This window comes from Psammomys obesus, unplaced genomic scaffold (assembly GCF_907164565.1).
Source record: "Psammomys obesus unplaced genomic scaffold, mPsaObe1.curated_primary_1811, whole genome shotgun sequence".
Taxonomy (NCBI): Eukaryota; Metazoa; Chordata; class Mammalia; order Rodentia; family Muridae; genus Psammomys; species Psammomys obesus.
The window spans coordinates 840,847-857,495 of NW_026586173.1; the positions used below are offsets into that span (position 1 = coordinate 840,847).

The 16,649-nt window shown below is 50.4% G+C and overlaps 1 protein-coding gene across 3 annotated transcripts in view; it reads right to left on the reverse strand.

Annotated features, from left to right (window-relative positions):
- Kirrel3 (kirre like nephrin family adhesion molecule 3) overlaps positions 1-16,649 on the reverse strand; it is a 545,774-nt gene that overhangs the window by 23,557 nt on the left and 505,568 nt on the right. For all 3 annotated transcript variants that reach the window (XM_055601295.1, XM_055601297.1, XM_055601294.1), the window contains exons 6-8: positions 11,506-11,656; positions 5,697-5,802; positions 222-370 (exon numbers count right to left, since the gene is read on the reverse strand). In XM_055601295.1, coding sequence (XP_055457270.1) covers positions 222-370; positions 5,697-5,802; positions 11,506-11,656 — 406 coding nt within the window. The remainder of the gene's footprint in view (positions 1-221; positions 371-5,696; positions 5,803-11,505; positions 11,657-16,649) is intronic.

The window sequence follows — 16,649 nt, forward strand, 5'->3', positions numbered from 1 at the left end:
TGGCTCTTGGTTCCTGCTGGCCAGCCCTCCCAGTCCACGGCAACTAGTCACTGTACTCTGAGCTTGTGCTGCCTCACTGGGATCTAAGTGAGAGTGATACTAGGAGGCGCTGTAAACACAAAATGGACACTGTGCTGTGCGCGACGAGTGTAGCCACAGTCTCAGCCAGACCCTGCCCACCACTGCTTGCCGCCCAGGACACCCTGAGTCCCCACACTCACAATAGACGTCCACTGTTCGGCTGAGGTTGGTGCTGCCCAGGGCATTGGTCACTTCACAGGACACAGGCTCTGAGAAGTATGTGTAGTCCACAGTGGTTCGATACAGCTCCCCAGATGCCTCTTTGATGATGTGACCCCGTTTGGCCCACCTGCAATGGAGGCCAGAGGTCTAGCGGGGGCAGGCATCCCTTGGGAAGCTTGACATACTCATTCCTCAAGAAAAGGAGGAATGAGCTCGTACCCACAAGGTGGTCATCAAGCAGTCGGAGGCACTTGACACGTTATTCGGGAGGAGAGTTACCTGCTGGCCATTCCACGGTGGCCGGGTCATTTGTTGATCCAACTCCCAGTCAACAGACAGCACTGCCGTACTGCTCTGGGCTTTCTTCTAGGCCCTGTCCTGGGCCATGTAGGAAAAGGAGGGCTGAGTACATGACATCAGAGATGAGGGCTAATGATGCATGCCCTATTCATGCATGTATGTTACACACATGATAAAGTCTGGTTTCCAGACAAGGTCAGGAGATGTGGGCTGGTGTTATGAAACCCCTACATTATGCTCTCACGCAGCAACTCTCCTAGCTCTGACCTTTCCCCTGCCCTGGCACAGGTTCCTCCTGTCCCCTGCCACCCCCTGGCTGGGTGGGGATCCACTGGGTAGATTTCTCTCATGAGCTGGTCAGTGCCATATTGGAAGAAAGAGACTGAAAAGCATCAGGCTTTGCTTGATCTTAGATTTGATCACCATGTCGAGCCAGCCACCAGGTGACTGCTTAGTGCACAAAGGGGTGTGTGTGTGTGTGTGTGTGTGTGTGTGTTCATGTGCAAAAGAGCACATAAAGTATGCACATATGCTCATGAGGGTTTTCACATGAACATATCCATGTATGCCTATATGTATATCTGTGTACATGAGGATGTGCAAGTAAGTGTGAGAATGTGCACATGAAGTTTTGCCTGTATGTACTTTCGAGTATGCACTTGTGTGCTTGGGTACACGGGGAAGTTACGTACCTATAAGTGTGACTATGTGTTTGTGTGTCCATATGTGGGGTTTGCATGTGTGTAAGTATACGTGAATGTATATCCACATCTGGACGTGAGTGCAGGTGAATAAACGCGCGTGTACACTTATGTATATGAGTGAGCGTGAGGATTTGCATGTGTGCGAGTATGAGTGCATGTGTGTATGCTTTTATTTGTGTGTGTGAGGGTTTGTATGCCTTCAGGTGTGTGTGCATGTGTGTATATGTGTGCCTATGAGGGATTGCATGTGTGAGTATGCATGTGTAGGCTTTTGTGCTTGTGTACATGTAGATTATATATCCCTATGGGGAAAACGTTTACAGCTCCTTGGCTTAAACCTACTGTGTATACCATTCACTCTTTGAAGACATAGAACTTTGAAGCAGGTTTCTAGGAATATTCAGCCTGTCTGGGGGCAAGGCCTCAGGGCTCCACTGCTGTTCCATGAACTTGCCACTCCCTCTGACCACTGCTTTTTCTCTTCCCTTCTTTCCTCTGTTCCTGGCCCTTTCTCGGTGACACTGGTTCTGTCTCCTTCCTCTCTCCACCAGCCCTTGTCTCAGTGTGGCCTGCCTAGGCCCTAGAGAGAGATGGCCACTCCTCTCCATCCCAAGGCACACCTAGACTGGCGCCATGTGGTTGTTATCTCGAATTAATATCGAGTGACTATTAAGAACACGATTAATAATAACAATTATAGTTTAACAACAGAGCAAACCATAGCTCCCCGAGAGCTTAAGGAGCTTCCCAACAAACCATTATGAGTTATTCATGAGTCGTTTCAATTCCTAACTTTAATTTAATGACCAGACTTAATAGTCAGGCACGGCCCCTGCCTGAGGTGGATTAATTTCGTTCCAGACACACAGCTGGGGATCAGTGCCCAGTCTGTACTCCTTCTACCCTGTTGAAGGGAGAGCTTATAAGTGGTGGGATGCTGTGGAGAGGCTGCTGAGGAGCTGATAGCTGAAAGGAGGGTGGGGAGAGGGCCAGCTAAGCCTTTTCTAGTATGCCTATAACACATAGCTGGGGCTGGGCCTGTGTCTGTGCCCAGGGGTGCTGGCTTACATAGGCAGGGTGTTTGCCCATGAAGAAGATGGGAGCTTCTTTCCTCTCTTCTTGGGACCCTTACTGGGGAGCTTAGGCAGGGCCATGCTCCCCAGGATCAGAGTGTCAAAACTCCTGGGGCCCTGCAGGGATGTAACGCATGATTCCAGGGTCTGTGGTTACACCATCTAGGCCAGGTTGGCCTTTCTTTTCACCCAAAGGAGACAGAGGGAAGGGAAAGAATTAGGATACAGCTTGCCATGGAAACTTTTCTGCCTCAGAAGAGATCTAAACCAGCTCATGGTGGGCCTCAAAGGGAGAAAAGGCAGAAAGGATGCTCTGTCCTGTTTCAGGGTCATGGGAGGAGGAGAGATTGGCTATAGGATTGGATTTAGAAGTCTGAACCCAGGAATGGTGGCTCCCCATCCCCCAACTCCTGAAGAGCTCATGTGCTGACTGACCAGTCTTTCCCCTCCTTACTCCCTTTACACATCAAACAGCTCTCTGAAGGCCCCTCCAGAAGCACACAAGCTGAGAATATCTCATTCCAGTCTTGGGCCACAGGGTCCCAGAACCAAAAAGCAGCTTCCTTCTTATGCCCCACATACTCTGCCCGCCCCCCACCCCAGTCTGTGGCTCTGCCTCCTCTGCCTGGTCCCCACCACCTCATCCCCACCGTCTCTCCCAGGTCCTCCTTGAATTGCTTCAGCTTAAAGCCTTTTCAATCAATGTCTAATTTGGTCTGAACAAATGTAAGAGGATTAATTATTTATATCATAGAATCAAGAGACCCAACATGTCACAGCTGCCGGTCGGAGTGTCAAACAGCTCTGCACGCTTCATCTAGACGATTGTGCTCTTTTATCCCATATTTGCCAAAGATCTCATCGAATAAAGCCCGGAGCACTTCCTGTTGTGCTTAAGCCTGGTCCATGAACCCATGCCCTGGGTTCCTGCAGGCAGTGAAGTGACTTCCATGCCCAGTCAGGGCCTATCTCCGGGTAGGGTTGAGAGAGGATACATGTCTAATTTTAGAGATTACAGCCTCTTAGGTGGACCAGGGAGGAAGCAATCAAGATGAGCGAATGGTAGAGGCAAAGATCTCTGTAATCTTGTCAACGTCATTTGAGAAAAATCAATGTACTTATGTTATAGATTTGTTATAGATATAGAAAGTGTTTAAGGCACTTTCTCCTGGAAAATGTATGTGGGATGCTGGCAAAACCATGTTGGAGGGAAGGGGCTGAACAGGAGCCCAAAACCTCTTTTTGCCTTTGCAGCTCAGCTCAGTTTCCCACCTCTTCCTTGGGGGCCAGAAGAGCTCGTAAGGCCCTTTGAGGCCTACAGCAAGCCCAGGCTGGTGCTGCCACAACCATAGAACCTGCAGCTAATCAGAAGGCCCTATGGACCCGTAGTAAATAAGAAGAGTGATCATCTGCAGGGGGCCCTACCACTCCTTTTCCTCCTCTTACGTGGGATTCAGAATTCATCAGAGTATTAGAGGAAGGGAGGGGATCCCCCAGAACCCAACGATCTAGGGAAATTGCATGCTCTGTGTTCGTGTATTATAACATTAGCTTGAAGAAATACAAATTTCAAAAAGAAAAGAAATAATTTAATAATTTAGTTATTAATTTTATTAAATTTAATAATTTCCACTAGCTGCCATCTTTTCTTCACCTAGATTTGCTAGTTGACTATGTTTGATCCCATGTGCTTCAGAATGATGGCATCCCTGCCTAGGCTCACACTTGTTCCTTAGTCTTGCTGTTTTGCGTCTCTGAGTGAGGCCCAGCAGCTGGGTTCCCTCCTGAGGCAGGAAGGCAGATAGGTAGAGGGCTTCAGGCCTTTTGGGTGAAGGCTGCTGACTATCTGGGCATGCTGCCTTGCTTTCTGCCCAACTGATCACTAGGCCGTCAGCTAAGAGGGAGTCTGGCAGCGCCATGGAAATGGGGAGTTGAGTGTCTCAGTGTCTCTCGGGATCCATAGGCATTTTGGGGGATTGCTGTGATGGCCAATGGACAGGCTATCTGCCTGTCTGGTGGGGGATACTTATGGATGAGAAAGTAGCTGGCATTTGAAGTGTCTCCTGGGAACAGCATACCTGTCTAGGGACCCTGAGCTGACAGCTGGGAGCAGATAGAAGAAAAGCATAGGGTTGGCGGGTGCAGTTAGAAGTTCAGAGACAGGCACCATTTTTAGTTCCTTTTGCATCTTCTGTCACTTCTGGATAGTGCCAGATCCAGGTCAAACCAGCCTCTGGACCTGACTGGACCATAGGATCTCTGGGAGTGGGAGGTGACTGTCAGAGATCCTCTGATCTTCTTGCTTCCAGTGTGGCAAGGGTTAACTCAGGAGGGATGGCTAGAGAGGCTGTGGATCCTCCTGATTTCTGGCCCCACTGCTGCTCTATTAGCCACACTGCAGGGAGCCAGCGCAGCTCACTCTGTCCACCCTGAGCCTGCCATGGCTTTCTCTGTGGCCCATTGCCCTTTCTTCCACCTGCTGGGACTGCTCAGCCTCATGCCTCATGTCTTCCCTCTCCTCCATATCCCTAGTCATTGCTTTCCTTGTCTGGGACCATTAGCATTCTTGCCACTCGCAGAAGCTGCAGTGTAATAGCTCGTATCCATAGTGGAAGTGATGTCCTGGGCTCTGCCATCAAGCCTGGGCTGGTGGGAAGTTAGGGTCGTGGGAATCTCTACAAATCATCTAAAGGAGTGAGCATCGTGCACCTGTACTTGGACACCTTTGAGGTCACTTAGTTTTTGGAATGCTGTGTGAATGTGAATCTCTTATGCACAGGCAGACAGGTGCCCAGAGGAGCAGCCCTGAAGGCTTATTTGATCAGATACATGTAACGAATGCCTAGTTTATGCCATGTGACACACTGCATGCTGAGAGCCATAAGTGACTAAATTGCAGCTCTTGCCTCCAAGAAACTCGGTCAGAAGGCGGAGACAAGCATGTGAAAAACAGTGATGCCTTTATCAGTTTTGTGGATGAGGACACAGGGTGAGGTGGTGGCTCTGCAGGATTCCAAGTACCCTTAGGGCTCTGACCAGCTACACAGCGCTAAGTACGCTGACTTACTCATTCTGCTAGCAGTTTCAACATTTGTCTGAGCTTTGGTCTGTTGTTTCAGAAAATATGGCATAAACAAGCCATTGAAAGAGGAGGGGCACCCCTGGCTCCTTGGCAGAGGAGGTGCATGTGAGCTTGAAGGAAGGAGAGAGTTTGCTTGGCTAGCAGGCAGATCTGCATGTGGTGGCCGGGGGTGGGAGGAGAAGGCTATTTGGGCACCTGCTGTGAAGCAATACTGTGGCCATGTGTGACACCCCAGATGACAGGCGTGGTGGGGGGAGCCCTAGGCCAAGCTGTCTTCACAGCAGTGGTGCTCACCTGTACTGGGTGACAGCTGGGTTGGCCTTCGCAGAGCAGTGGAACGTGACGATGTTGTCCTCCAATACCGGCTGCGGTTCGACCGACAAGTTGACAAGCGGGGGATCTGCAGGGAGAAGAGAGTCACATACAGTCTGGGGGAAGAATAGGGCAGGAAGGCACGGAAGGGCAAAGCCGGGATACCACCACCCAGGAACCTTGGTGATGGGCTCCCTGGTTAAGTGAAAGAGGCCTCAGGCAAAAGGCGACTTTGCTTTTTGGAAGTGGCTGCTTTAGGTAGCCCCAGGTGCTGGGTGCAGGTCCCTGTGTGACCCAGGTCTAAACTGAAATGAGCATCTGTCTCTGATGTATTGGCTTCCCAGGCCCTGGATGTGTGCAGCCTAGCTTCAACTTCCACTCCACTTGTGGGGAGGGCACTCAGCCCACTGTACGAGCTTTCTGTCTGTGAAATGTCTGTTTATTATCTCCATGTAAAAGTTGTGGGGCCTCTGGTAGCTCGAAAGTGGCGTTTACACCCTTTCATCAGCACAATCATCTCTGCTGATTACTGACTGGTGTCACCAGTCCCTCAGCATCCCGAGCTGGGGCGGCTTGTTTTCTCATCTGATGTGATAAGAAGCCACACTCTGAAGTGCTAAATGGTCTGAGGTAGAGGAGATGGAAAGTGGGCAATGGGGAGCCACACAGAGAGACCCACATGGAAGGGTTTGAAGTGGGCATGGCCAACTGGGGGAGGCAAAGCACGTAACATAGAGGACAGAAGTGATGACTAGAGGGAAGGACAGAGAACCCGGAGAAGCAGAGACAGCTGCAGAGATGAGGAAGAATGAGGGAGACAGAAAGGCACACAAACACACCCACTGAGGATTGCAGAAGGGAAAGAAGCGGAAAAACTAGAGATGGGGTAGGAAGAGGGATAAAGAGTGACAGGGAGTTGTGCGCAGACACACATCCAGATTGCACTGAAATCAGGAAAGCCAGGGAGAGCTAACACATGGAAAATGATAGGGCATTGGAGAGAAAGAGCACACGAAACAAAGAAGATCACAGGAAAATGGGAAATGGGGGTGGGGTGGAGGACAGAAGGGAGGGAGAGAGAGACAGAGAAAGAGATACAGAGACATAGAGAGACAGAGACACAGAGAGACAGAGAGAGACACAGAGACAGACACAGAGACAGAGAGACACAGAGATACAGAGACACAGAGACACACAGAGAGACACGGGGAGAATGATGGGGCTAGTGGAACTTGAAGGTCTGCAGCAGACACAGAGAGGCAGACCTAGGCTCAGGGAACAGCCTGCTGCTCTGGCTTTTTCCTTCTCTTGTAGTCAGCTTCACACTTCCCGCAGAGACTGGCTCATCCTGACACTGTGCTACCTGTAGCTCCCAAGCCTTGACACAGCGCTTTCAGGCACCATGACACCCAAAGTGAAGGGGAAGGGAGACACCAGCTAAGGTAGGTCTTTCCTCAGCAGGGACTGGAAGCATGGCTAGAGTGCAGTTCCAGGCTGCGTTAGAAGGTGCTAAGTCCTCATGGCCTCAGTAGAACCCTGGGCTTCATCTCCCAGGCCAGTCAGTACCTGGTGGTGAATGGTGGGGATGGTCACAAGGACTGTCTGTGGATTCAGTCCATTCTCAGAAGCTGTGGAGGGTATCTGTGAGGGACACCCCAGGAAATGACTCTACCCTGGTGCTCTGGGCTCCTGGTTCAAAATTATAGGAGGACCCTGAGAACCAGACCAGAGCTGTGGACTGAGCTTGGGGATTGAGACCTTTGTCTGCTGGATCTCTTCTGTTAGCTGCTGCTCAGGTTGAGTGCTGGGTCGAGGCACAGGGGTGGAGTTGGGCCGATATCTGCAGCTGCCAGCAAAGAAACCCATTTCTGAGCAGCAGGTGGCAACCTGTGCTTGAGGGTCTATTCTCTGTATGTTGTCTCCTCCTTCCCCAAAGGAGACTGCAAGCAGGTGGCCCATCTGGTACAGGAGCAGCTGGCCTGTGTACCTTTGTATTTGGGATTCCAGGAAACCTTGGGGTGCTGTAGTGGGGAGCTTAAGCCTCCTCCCACCCCGAAGCTCACAGGTTAATGAGCCAGCCTTCAGAGACACGTTATTGAAGGGGAATTGGAAAGTTTGAGAGGGCAGGGACCTAGTTGAGGTCTTGTGGGATTCCACTCTCTTTTCCTATGTTCCCTGGCCCTCAAGCGACTGCCTCTGCTCCAGCATACCCCCCCGACATGAGGGGCTATTTTACCACATCCCAAGCAATGGCACCACCTGATCGTGAAGCAGATCATCTCAATTTGTGAACAGAAATAAACTTTTTTTTTTTTCCTGTCTCAGGTTTTTGCTCTAATGGTAGGAAGCTGAGTAGTACAGGTAGGCATTTCATTCACCTCAATTTTGATTTTCAAAGCGAGATTCAATGCCTCACTGAGGTATCTGTGGCAAGGGACCGCCACAAGAATTCTCCTTCCACTTTGTAGACTCGTAGTACCTCTTGCTGCAAGTCCTACAGCATCTTCCCAGTGGCTTCCTGGCAGCTTCTGAGGCAAGGCTGACTCAGGACTCTCACTGTCCTGGGAAGGGCAGGGTGGCCAAGCTGAGCATCCCTCCTCATAAAGAGGTTTGTCCCAAGGAGTTTGCTAATTGCTGTTGGCCCTCCCGCCCCCCCCCCCCCCCCCGGGCCTTGCTAGCCTCCAATTGTGAAATCCAGTCCCAATGGGTGATAGATAATCTCAATCCAATGCTTGTCTGATCTGGTGGTGTCAGGTTAAGATTTTCATTATGGAGCTCAGGAGGGAAATATCAGAAGGGTCATCCTTCACCTAGTGTTCTTCAAAAAGTGATGACTCCTTGGGAAGCAAGAGGATGGAGTGCATACCTGCTGGAGGGCCCTTCTTGGGTCCTCACTTGCAGAATTTTCACTTAAAGCCCTGTTACCAGTCTCTTCTGCTTCTTCCCTCACATTTGCTTTGCAACACGCTTGGTCCCTAGGGCCTTAGGAGGATAGACCCATGGGGTTCCACTCCAGTCAGTTTCATTTGCATCTCTATCCCCAGGCCCCGGGATGCCATGTCTCTGTTTCCATTCCTCTCCTTAGGATGTGCAGGATGTGAGTTTCTAGGAGTCTGCCAAGTTCCAGAGGTATAAATAGTTTATGTCATACCCAACTATTAAACATGATTTTAATCCCACTTGAGATGCATAACTTGCAGGAGGGTGGAACTGAGATCACATTGAACAGATGTTACAGCTGAGAGTCTGTTAGTGTTTCCATCAGCAACCTGTGTGTGTGTGTGTGTGTGTGTGTGTGCGCGCGCGCACATGTGCATTTTCAGGGGAAGTGTTGGGGGTGCAGAGAGAAACTTCATGACTCAGTGATTTTATAGTACATCCATCTGAAACTTGGCAGCTGGACACAGAGTCCAGATGTGCTGATGCTTGGGTGGGGGGGGCTATGCTTTCCCCCCATTACTCAATCTGGGGGCTTTGTCTCCCGTTGGGTAACATATAAAGACCAAGGGAAACAAACAACAAATGTGCTTTTTGCTGAGTTTGGAGACTTCTTGGTTGACTGAGAAAATGAGCAGGATTGCAAAGGCGGCTTGATCCAGCTTGTGGTGTCCACCGCACACAGCTGGATGCTTACTTAATGAGCAAGGGAATATGAGAAGAAAGGGGGAGGAGGAAGAGAAGGAGGAGGAGGAAGGGGAGGAGAAAAAGGAGGAGGAGGGGGAGGAGAAAAAGGAGGAGGAAAAAAGAGGCATGGAGTAGGCCTGGGCCTTTTCTTGTTAGCTTTTCATAAACACCTCCCAGCTAGGGGAGATGGAATGTTGGGTCAAATAGATACAGCTGTGATTACATTTGGGGGCGGTGTTACCACACACCTGTCACAATGGATTTCAATCACAACATACACTTTAATCAAAATATGTCATGCATGGTGCTAGGGGCTGACATGAATGATGTAATTTAATCATAACCGCGACCTTAAAAGGTAGACATGGTTCCCTTCATGTACTGATGAGGAAACTAAGGCCCAAATGAACTCACTAGTGAGGCCAGTGAGTAACTGGCAATGCCAGAATTCAAACTACAGAGAATGTTGGACTCCGACCACTATTCTGCACTATCTTGGAAGGATCTCAGCTGGGAAACCTGAAGCCTGGGTCTAAGCCTCATGCTGGCCTCATTCCTGCATCCTTTCCGGTACAGCCCTGTTAACTATGTATCCAGGTCAACCAGCCCTCTGTTTGGAGGAAGGATGTATTTGAATGTAGATGGGATGCTACTCTGAAGACATTCTTGTCACTAGGTTTTCTTGGGGCAAAGGATAGTGGTCAGGAGCAGAAATGCTGTTTGTTCTCCATCCTTCTCTGTCAAGGTCCTGACTTCTGTCCTGGGGTATCAATTATGTTTATGTGGGACTCTAGCTGACATAGCCTCAGCCTGAGTGGGGCTAGGGAGCAGAGCAGGAGTGCCACAGTGCCACAGATGGCAGCCAGGAAGCAAGGGACTTAGATAAGCATTGTCTCCTACCCTCATTTCCCCCAGATTTGGCTGTGTCTATGAGAGAGCCCTCAGCTTTGATTGCTCCTAGAATAGGAAGAGTCCTTGGATGTCATCGGCAAATCAGCAAGAAATCCGAATTATCAGAGAGAAGTGACAAGTCTAGAGCCTCCCACTTCACGGTAATGGATCCATTCTGAATGTTGAAACACATGCCAAACGTGCAAGCATCTTACTTCCTTTCCAGAGCTGGGCTTTGCTCACCTGCTTGTTGGGTGGTGCTAAGTCCCAGGGTGGGAACAGGGGCCTGGATGGAGGAACGTTGCCCTAGTTGCTTCTCTCCAGCCTCTTTGTGCAAGTGTGTGTTTGTTTATTTGTTTGTTTGGGACAGGGTTTCTCTGTGGAGCCCCAGCTGTCCTGGAGCTCACTCTGTAGACCAGGCTGGCCTCAAACTCACAGAGATCCACCTACCTCTGCCTCCTGAGAGCTGGTATTAAAGGCGTGAGCCACCATGCTCTCCAGCCTCTTTTAACTTCCCAGCCCTAGGTTTGGTAAGAACTCTGTGGTTCCCACTTTCACTGAGTGAGGAACGGAAGAAGCACCGTGGTAGTGGGGCAGAGGGATTGTTAGTAGCAAATGGCCACACAGTGCAAGTAGAGCCTTCCCCAAAATGCTGTTGTTTTGCCGGGGTGCTTGGACCCTACCCAATACTTAACAAATACAATAAATGCCTCTTCTTCTTTCTGCACTTTAAAGGGTGTCAGTTAGGATTTGTGGTGCTGAGAGGGAACTTCTGCCCTCTGGCTGTCAAAACAGGCTCTGAGATCCCTAAGACAGTTCCCGCTGGACCCGTTAACTCTGGAGGGCTGTGTAGAACCCAGAAGCCCCAAATAAGCCAGGGCTGTTAGAAAGTGTTTTTAAATCCATCAGTATTAGGGGCCTGGAGAGATGGCTCAGTAGTTAAAAGCGCTCGCTGTGCAATCGTGAGGATGAGGTTTTGAATCCTAGCACCCACAACAGGCTGGCATCCTCACACACCTGTAATTCCAGCTTCAAGGGGGACAGCAGGATTGCTGGGGGGTTAATGGCTTCCAGCCCAGCAGAGAAAACATTCGACCTGGTCACCTTGAAGGAGGAGGGGAAGCTGAGAGAAGAGGACACTCCATACCCCCTCCTGGCCTTTGTACACACACACAGGTATGTGAGTCTGCCTATACACATGCACATACACTCACATGGGCTTGTTCCAAGCCTGGACTTAGTCAGGCCAAACACGACATGATCGGTTGGTACTCACGCTGGATGTCTATGGTGACTGAGGTCTCCTTTCCTCCGGGGATGGCTTTGTTGGTGGCTCTGCACACAATACTCTGTCCGTTTTCTACGTCTCCTGGGGAGATGAAGAGGGTGCTGACAATGCTCTCACGCTTGCCATCTCGAAGCAGGGTCTGGAGAGAGAGGTGGTGAAGGGACAGAAGGCCTTATGTTACTGAGCTGAGGTGGCCTGAGAGGGAAAGACAGACCACAGCTCAGAGAAGAGACAGGAGCTGCTGCAGAAGGGGAAAGGAACGAGAGAGGTTGCCATGGTGTGTGAAAACAGCCTGGCCTTGCAAGCCAAAAGCTTAGCAGAATCCTGGCTTAACTTAATGGAAGCCAGGTCTCGGGGAGGGCCTTTTTAAAAGTTAACCAGCATTCATTCTGCCCCTGGTGTTGGTGATTCTGCAACAAGCAGAGTCCTGGTGGATCTGCAGCAAGCAAGGGAAGAGGCTGCAGCAGACAGAAGTCTGTGGAAGGGTGACACGGTTAGGAGCACTGAGTTAGAGACCGGCACAGGTAGGGCTGTTAGCAGCCTGCGTGCACCCACCGTGGGTTGTTTTCCTGGGTGAGCCTTTGCACCTTCCCCAGTGCACTTCCTGATCTCAGTAGAGCTTCCACTACAGCACAGCACGGCTAACGCCGGTGCTTTCCTTTAGACCGGGCAGGACACTGGCAGGGCTCATCAAGACAGCAAAACTTTCCCAAACTCATGCTCAAGTTAGTGGTAGAAGGTAGCACTTCTGTGAAGGGTTGATCCCTCCCACCCCCCACTTTTGTGTCTACCCCAGTTCTAGAACAGGGATTTGTTTGTAGAGGAGACCATCCTGATTTCAGGAAGTGCTCTTTCCTGCAAAGGAGACGACACAGAGAGGCTTAGGCAGCCTCTGAAGTGATGAAGACAGAGACTAGGATGCTCCTGCTACAAACCAAGGGACACTGGGAGCTGCCAGGAGCTAGAACAGACATGGAAGACCTTTGCATAGCTGAGGCCATACAGCCTGGGCGGCACGTTGGCGGCTTCAGAGTTGTTAGTTTCTACAGTGCAAAAATGCTTGGCCTTGAACTCACAGGATTCCTCCTGCCTCTGCAGGATTAATGTCAGGCACCACCACTGCCCAGCCACCCCAACACTGCTTTAAGCACCAAGTTGTGGTGCCGTACTATCTGCTGTGGATGCATCAAGAAATGAGCACAAGCCAGGGGTCTTTGCTTTTCCTTCCTGGATCCAGTAACTAACCCATAACTAGTTCCTCAGTTTTACTGCCACCCCTTTCACTTGTCTGTCCTTCTTTGCAGACACTTCTCCATCAGTTTGCAGCCTTTTTAAGATAGACACACATAGGGGATGGAGGGTAGGCAAAGGGCCACGGCAGGTGAGATTGGAGTTGGTTCAGGCTCAAAGGCTTCCCCTCTATGGAAGGAACTTTACATCCTACCGGGAAAGGGGTGGCCGGATGCAGTCTTGTTTTGCCTGGATTGGAGCCAGGTAAAAGCGCTCATAAAATAGCAATAGCTTTGTATCACATTCTCAGATTGGTTGCAAGGAAGTAGCATTTTCCGTACTTTGCAAGGCAATGCTGAGTTCAAAGTGAACTTACTGAGCGCAGCTGGGACAGACTCTGATAGGCACCTGTGTTACAGATGGCAGGCAGCACAGTGACCAAGTCCCACAAAAGCCAGTTACTAAGGTAGTTGACAGCAGCCCATAGGCCACCAGAACTCCAGGTCCTCAGCTCACCTGGCCCTTCCTAGCTTGGGACCAACCTCGGGGCCCTTGGGATGAATAGAACCTGGATAAGTGATTCCTACTGTAGGTCAAGCCCATCTGCAGCATTCTAGAGTAGGACGGAGCAGAGGAACAGCGCTGCACTTTCTCCTGTAACGTAAACCTGGCCAGATTCAGGCTCTGTGGCTTGAAACTTTCCAGCACTTTCTGTCCTGGCAGGAGGGGTGTTGTTTCCAACCATGGCAGAGGGGCTAGTGAGAGGGATGTGGCCTGGTCTGGCAGTCCGAGTGGCCATTCTTAGTAGCCTCCAGTTTGCAGGTCAGCCTCTGGGCAAGAGGCACAAGTGGAGGTCTCAGAATAGGGTTAGAGGAAATATAATTTAGCTGTAAAGCAAAGCCAGTGTGTGGAGGGAGCTGCAGCCGGCACCCTATTACCACCCTGGCTTGGGGCTGCTCAGTAGACCTCACCACCTCTATAAATAGCTAAGCGATAATAAGAACAATTTCCTGGATGAAAATAAGACCTCCGGGTAGAATGAGGGGAGGAGGGAAGTGAAGGGGAGGGGAGAGGGTGAGTATTGTTCTACCATGTCCTTTCCTTTCCTTTTCTGAGGTGCTAACAAGGGACATTTACATAAGTTTGACTCAGCCAAGAACCCTTCCAACTGATGGTGGTGGTGGTGGATGTTGGCTCTGATGTTGGTGATGGGAGTGGGGCTGTGAGGGTGGGGCTGAGAGAGGGAGCAGGGAGGCCTAGCTCTAATTAGGCCCTCTGACTGCTTTTCCTCCTCCCCAGCCCAGCGTGCTCCTCCGCCTCGGAATGATGATTAATGACATATTTACTGTGTCCAGGCGGGTGCTTTTCTGGGAAATAAAAATTCTGGTTCAAGTTGTTTGTTCCACCTAATTAGAGAAAAAGGAAGATGTGTTCATTAAACAAAAAGGAAAATGAGGAGAAGGCGAGTGCCCCAGGAGTGAGCTGCCCTGTAGAAGGCCCACTGTGTACCTACCCTACAGCAGTGTGTCTGCTGCCCTCTCAGGCAGCTCTGCTGACACAGCTGGGGACTGACTTTGGGGAGGGAGGCCAGAAGCTCTAAGCCTGCAGAGCTGCAAGGTGGCTACAGGTGTATCTTGGTGGGTCTGTTGGAAATGGTTCTTGACAAAGTTCCTTTCTGCTCCCTCTCCCTTTTCTTTGTACCCCAGTGCTGCTTCCTGTTTGTGCACCCAACTCCACTGATCCATTCCCGAGGTCACTGAGCTGGCATTTGTCACTCTGGTTTCTCAGGTCTGGCCTGAGTGTGGACTGTGGGGGTGCTGAGTGCACTCATGGGGCAGTTGCCAGGTGTGGGTGGCAGATCTCTCCAACCCTCCCAGGGCCTCTGGTGAGCAGAGGAAAACCAGACGAGCCCTTAGAAATGGGCAGTCTGAAAGCAAGGCAGTGTGTGTGTGTGTGTGTGTGTGTGTGTGTGTGTGTGGGTGGGTGGGTGTGTGTGTGGGTGTGTGTGTGGGTGTCCCAACTCTGGTGCTAAATATGGGCTGCTCATTGATATGCAAACAGCCTGGAGAGGCCTTGAGCGGGCCTGATTGCCTGGCAACAAGGCCTTTTCTCTTCTTCCTCCCCAATCACCTCCCCCACCTGCTGCGTCTGGTTTTTTTTTAATCATCTCTCTGCTGCCCCTTTTACAGACGTTTGAAGGGTCTATACAGGCAGACCTGTTGTTGTCTGGGCTGAATGGGAGTGGCACAGATAACAGGTCTGTACAGAGTCATTTGCCTGAGATCCTTGATCCAACCTTCTGCCCCAGGGCTAGAAGAGATGTCATTTGTAGATAAGGTGAGCACAGGTAGCATGGAATAGATAGAGACTCTGGGCCCCTAAGTTTGACAGGTCAGATGCAATGTGATAGAGTGACTGGAGGAGACAGTGTGTACCACAGCGAGTGAGGGCCTGGGGGATGTGAGTCTGCATCTCCTTCCTGAGCAAGCTCTCTGGAGCTCATCTGAGCACAGGTGTGATGGAGACCATGGGGTGGCCGGCTGACAGCCCCTTGAGTAGGCAGGTGGCCGAAAGTGGAGAAAACAAAAACAAGTCAGGTAGAAAGATGTATTTCCTAAAACGAAACCATCTTCTGTGTGGCCCCTAGTCAATCACCACCCCTGGAGAAGTAGCAGAAGGGGTGCGAAGAGTGCTCCCAGGGAGCGGTTTCCTTTGGGCTAAGCCTATACTCATCTTCCACTTTTATAACCCATTCCTTCATCCCTGGGTTTGTAGATTTGCTCGCATTTCAGACGCATGCTCTGTGACATCCGTTCTTGTCTCCAGCCACAGGGGAAACTCTGCTGGGTAGATGAGATGCAACACCAGCAGCCTCGAGCTCCAACTGTCTTGCCTTCCCCACCTCAGTGAACCCTAACCCTCAACTTTGAGCTACAATAAACCTTCTTTCTTTAAGTTGCTTTTGCCAGGTTTTTTGTCACAGTAGTAAGAAAGATAACAAATACAGCGTCTTCACTTTGTGCTATTCTCCTACCAAGGAACTTTGAAAGAACTACATTTGCTGGAAATGGCGATGTACAGCTTGAATCCTAGCACTGGGAAGACAAGGCAGGCAGATCTCTCTAAGTTCAAGACCAGCCTGGTCTGCAAGGTAAGGGGCAGTTTAGGCAGGGCTACATAGTGAGACCCTGTCTCAAAACAAAACAAAATAAGCAATTCACATTTATTTATTTGTTTGTTTATGGATTGTATGTATGCACACATGCCATAGTGTTCATGAAAGGGGTCAGAGGACAATTTGTGGGTAAGAAAAGTTCTCTCTGTCATGTGTGTCTTGGGGATGGAACTTGGGCAGTCAGTTTACCTGCTGAGTCATCTCATTAGTCCTACAAGGAACTTTGATGTATGATTTATTTTGAGCCCTGTGGTAACCCTAACAAGTGACCATGATTTCCATCATTCCCACTTTGCAGTTGGGGAAATGGAGACCAAAAGATTAAGCCAACACTGGGGTTTGATGGAAGGCTAGCCTGCAGGACCCTGTGGACTGCTTTGTTTGGATGCTGCCACAGCACCTAGAAAATGCAGGTGGCCGGGTGTGAGGACCCAGAGGACCAGTGACGGTTCCAACAGCTGTACTTATTGCAGGCTCAGTCTGCCAGGCGGGCTCCTGGGTCGTGCCCCCAGCCATCCCTAGGCCTGGGTGCTAATGATGCTCTCAGGTACAGATGAGGTTCAGACGTGGAAAGTTTAGATCACACAGCTAGAGGGTGGTGGAGCCTGGAATCCAGTTTAGGTCACCCCGCTTTAGTATCAGTGGGCTTAACTGCCACCGTGTGACAAATATTGTAAGCCTGAGGTCTGAATCTGTCAGAGCTGCTTCCTGGCAACTTCCCTGTGGA